Genomic DNA, 4,647 nt, shown 5'->3' with positions numbered 1-4,647 from the left:
GTCCATCGTCAAGCTGGTGCGTGTGTGTGTGTGTATGTGTGTGTGTGTGTACACGCCCCCGTCCGGGGTGGCACTTGCGCGCGGGCGTACATCTCCCCCCCCCCCCCCCCCTCCTCCAGATTTAGCCTCAATACATACCCTCCACACACATGCTGTGCGCCCATTTCCCCGTGGCGGTTCTCTGCGCCCCCGCCTCCACTCCCCTGCCCCCTGGTGAGGCCTGTCGCTGTCTCCGCAGGTGGCGCGATGGGCTTTGCCCCGGCGGCATATGCCCCCCTCCCCCCCTCCTGGGCTTCTCTCGCCCCTTGCCCGTGTCTGTGGCACGGCGGGCGGCGACCGAGGGGAAGGCCGCTGCGGCGCTGCTTTGCTCGATGATTCTGGCGGGGATGCCGCTCTCGGCGTGCGTGTGTCTTGCCGCCGGGGCTTCCCCTGCGGCGCGGGCGGTCCCCCGGCAGGGCGGCGGCGGCGGCGCGGGACCGTGATTTAGGGCAAAAGTGCGCCGGCGAGCCGCACTCCGCTCCAGGGTGCTGGCGCGGTCAAAAAAGAACAGGGGAAATCCGGGAATCGAACCCGGGACCTCTCGCACCCTAAGCGAGAATCATACCACTAGACTAATTTCCCCACGGTGGAGGAACACACCCCGTGTGTGCTGAAATAGGGGCGACTGCGGGGGCATCGGGGCCTCGCGTGTGCCGAAGGCCGCGGGGCCCCCGATTGTGGGCGCGCTCGGCGCCCGGAGGCGCACACTGCCGGCTTGTGGCTTGCGCGCCCACACAGCAGCTCGCCGGTGCCTGCCCGTGGCGTGTGCGTGCACATCGCTGCCGAGTGGGCAGGTAGAGGGCGCCTCTGCGTGCGAAGGTGTGTGACCCTGCCCGTTCCCCACAGCTGCCCCAGCCCTTGCCGCCCCCCGCCCTCCCTTCTCGGCCTGCCTTGCTGCCCCTCCTCCTGGCTGGACATGGGATGGTGCTTTTTTTTGCCTAATCTATTCTCGGAGAGTACAGGGGGGGGGGGAGGAGGAGGCGGAGGCTTGCGCGCCCGGCACGCCCGAGGGGGGACCCATCCGCCAGGCGGCGGCCCGGTCGTTCCTCGGTGCGATGTCGAGCGAGATCTCCGGGCGGGGGGGCGAAGCGCGGGGGTGGCCTGGTGCGCCACCGGCAACCGACACAAGTGGTCCCTGCGCCGTGTGCGAGCTGCATCCTCATGTGCATGCTTTGGAGCACACACTCACACGCCCGCTCACACGGGTGGCCATCGGCTCTCGGGCGGGGGGTGGAGGGAAGGCAGCAAGACAAGCGGCAGGCTCGAAAATGTCGGCGGCGGAGGCGGCGCACCCGGGCCACCGTGCGCCCGGTGGTGTACTGTGTTCTTCGAGAGAGGTATCTCCCCAGCCTGGGGGATTATTTGGGAATCTAAAAGGGCCGGGCATTTTTCGGTGCCCAGCGCGCGGGGGGGGGGGGGGTATTTCTAAGGGGGGCGGTCATCATGACCGCGGCGGCGGCAGCGAGCCACTTACATGTCGACGGTGGCCTCGAACTGGGGGACGGTGCGCGGGACATTGCGCGGGGGGGTGGCGTTGGAGCCGATGCGGCGGCGGGCGCCGGCATTGGCGGCACCCTTGGCCGCGCCGTTGGGCGAGTACTTGTTGTAGCGGAACTTGACACCGAACAGGCCGTCGGTCACCTCGTAGTCATCCTCGTGGCCCTCGATCTGGAAGTCCTTGCCGGCGACGTCCTTCGGGCCCGGGGCCGAGGCGTCGATCAGGAACCGGGCGGTCTGGCCGAGCAGGCCGTGCGGGTCGGACGGGGTGCCGACCACGCTGGCGTGCAGGTTGACGTACGCCTCGTCGACCATGCCGCGCTCGAGCACCGCCCGGGCGATCATCTGCCAGGACCGGGTCCGGACAACCATGCGCGGCCGGGCGTCCACAATGTCGAAGACCACATCACCCTCGGGCAGGGTGACCGACTGGCCGTCGGTCATGGGGTTGCCGTTGAGGAAGGCCCCGAAGGAGGGGTCGAAGCCGATGGCATCGGTGCCGAGGAGGATCCCCACGCGGCCCATGTAGGTGCCGTTGAGGTTGTTCAGCCGCGTGAACTGGGCATTCACCTGGAGCGAGCCGTCGGAGATGATGTTGTACGAGCGCCCGGCGTGGCCCTCGACATAGAAGTCCGCCCCGTTGAAGCCCTTCAGGTGGGGGTCCTGCTCGGCCACACCGGAGTTGACCAGCTCGCAGGTGGGCAGCGACCGGCACTTGCCCTGCTCGCTGGCGCACATGTAGATGTTCTTGCCGTTGGACAGGCAGGACTCGGGCTTGGCCACCGACAGGGGGTTGGTGTTGTTCTCGCACTGCTTGACATTGGCGAAGCACACGGCCGCCGAGCCATCCGGGCAGGTGCACACCGGCTTGGGGGTGGGCTTCGGGGTGGGCTTGGGGGTGGGCTTGGGGGTGGGCTTGGGGGTGGGCTTGGGGGTGGGCTTCGGGGTGGGCTTCGGGGTGGGCTTGGTGGTGGGCTTCTCCTCGTGGTGGTGGTGGTGCACGTGCTTGATGCCGAGGCTGAAGTCCTTCTGCTTGGTCTTGCTCTTGGTCTTGGACTTCTCCTGGTGGCCGCTGGCCTTGATGTAGGTGGCGTGGTGGTGGCCATCGTGGTGGTGGCCATCGTGGTGGTGGCCATCGTGGTGGTGGTGGCCGTGGTGGGCCATGCCGTCGCCGCCGTTCTCCTTGGCCAGGGCCAGGCCCGGGACCGAGGCGGCCAGGGCAACCAGGGCGAAGGAGGCAATGGCGAAGAGGTTCTTAGAAATCATGGTGATTGAGGGGGAGGCTGGGGAGGTTCTAATCTAAAAACTAAACTAAGGGGGGGGGGGGCGGGCGGGGAGGCGCGAGTGCTTGTGCTCTTTGGGGGAGGCAGCTAGGGGGATTCAGCAGATGACTTTGGCTGTGAAAAAATTTATCCTCAAACGAGCCGCAGGGCCGGGCTTTTTATACCCCCCCCCCCCGCCCGCCCCCCCGCCCGCCCCCCGCCCAGCCTACTCGCCCGGCCTACTCGCCCGGCCTTGCCCTCCCGGCCCTGCGGCTGGCTGGTGGTGGGCCCCTGCCAGGGGGTCTGCCACCCAGGCGGAGACTGCGGTCCCCCCGCCCCTCTCCTCCCCAGCCGGACACCCAGGTACACGGTGCCCTGGTGCAGAGGCCCCATGCATGGGCGTCCGCACGCTACCAAGGGGATGACCCAGGGAGCCTGGCGGACTGGCGGACTGGCGGACTGGCGGCGGGCCTCGGGCCGGGTGGCGCGAGCGCCGGTCGGGGATCGGCAAGGCCGAGCACCACCCAGCTAGCCGGCCTGGAGGAGCCACGCACACTGGGCCTCGGCGCGCGGCTCGCCATGCCCGAGGGGGTCCGATCGAGATGCCGGCCGGGATGTTGGCGCCCAACCGGCCACCGGGGCATGGGCATGAGCATGCGTTCCCGAGGGCCAGTCTGCGGGGCATCTGTTGGCATCGTGTGCGCCGTGGCCGGGCCACGGGTGCGCCACAGCATGCAGGCCGTTGTTGGCCGGTGGCCGTCGTCAACAGCTGGCCTGCTGTGTCGGGAGCAGGACACAGCAGTCGGCCACGGGGATCGATGTGGCAGCCCAGACCTCGCCGCGTCTGCTCGTTTGCGTTTGCTCGTTTGTGTTTGCTCGAGTGTGTGTGTGTGTGCGTGTGCGTACACAATACCGGAAGCGGCGCCCTCCCGCAAGGCCGGACGCGCGGAGTCTTCGGCCACGCCGATCGCGGGCGTGCCCGAGCTCCGAGCGCGCATGCCCGGCTATGATGAGATGCTTCCCCCGCCCCCCGGGCGCGTCGGCGTGCATGCTAGACGGCCAGCCCGCCGGTCGCCCGACACGCGGGGCGGGAGCGCGAGCAGCCGGGCGCACCGACGCGAGGACGACCCCTGCGGGGCCAGGCGTCACGGCTGATGCAACCGCCGCGCGAGGGAGAGGCCGGCCGGCCGGGAGCCCGTGCCCCGGGCCCGGGTTCCCGCGCCCCGGGTGCGGTCGGCACTCAACCCGGCCGGCGTATCGCCGCCCGGCCTCGCGTCATCCACGCCGGGAGAATGATCGCAGGGCGGAGCCACCGCCACCAGGCCGCGCCGACGGCCCTGCCACCGGGGCAAAGGCACCCGCCCGCACCCCGGACCCCGGGCATGGGGCGAAATGGCGGCACAGGTTTCTGCCAGGGGCCCGCGCCGGGGATCTTGCCCGAGCCGGCGCCCCACCGGCACCCGGCCGGCTGGCGGTGCTCTCCACCACCAACGTGGGGGCATGATGGCGGCCGGCCGGCCGGTTACAAGCCACAACAGCAGGCCCTCCCCCCATCCCCCCATCCCCCCCCCCCGGGTGCGATCATCATTTATCGGCCCCGACATGCGCCACTCGGGCCGGCATAATTGTGCTCCGGCTACCTGCGTAATGGAGGGACACACACCCGGTGCCCCCACTCGCCGCCCTTTCAGGGAGGCGTCCCCCCCCCCCCACCCCACTCCCCAGGGTCGGCGCACGCGGCGGCGACCCCGACATGCAGCCAGGCCACAGCGGTGGCAGCTGGGGCAGGGACATGCGTCCTCGCGGCATCATCGGCCCGGGCCTCCGCGTGCGGTGGCGATTGGGGGGG

At 70.1% G+C, this 4,647-nt stretch overlaps 1 protein-coding gene and 1 non-coding gene across 2 annotated transcripts; both read right to left on the bottom strand.

Moving 5' to 3' along the window:
- Positions 1-549: 549 nt before the first annotated feature.
- On the bottom strand, positions 550-621 carry H696_04384. Its single transcript has one exon. It is a non-coding gene; the product is annotated as a tRNA-Pro (tRNA).
- An 888-nt stretch (positions 622-1,509) lies between these two features.
- Positions 1,510-2,802, bottom strand: H696_04383 (hypothetical protein; the record flags this gene model as incomplete). The annotated part of the gene is made up of 1 exon (XM_009498260.1): positions 1,510-2,802. The coding sequence occupies one exon, from the start codon at positions 2,800-2,802 to the stop codon at positions 1,510-1,512; it is 1,293 nt and encodes a 430-aa protein (XP_009496535.1).
- Positions 2,803-4,647: the final 1,845 nt, after the last annotated feature.

This window comes from Fonticula alba, assembly GCF_000388065.1.
Source record: "Fonticula alba strain ATCC 38817 unplaced genomic scaffold supercont2.7, whole genome shotgun sequence".
Taxonomy (NCBI): domain Eukaryota; order Rotosphaerida; family Fonticulaceae; genus Fonticula; species Fonticula alba.
The sequence above is the reverse complement of the archived record's forward strand: the minus strand, read 5'-3'. Positions and strand labels throughout refer to the sequence as shown.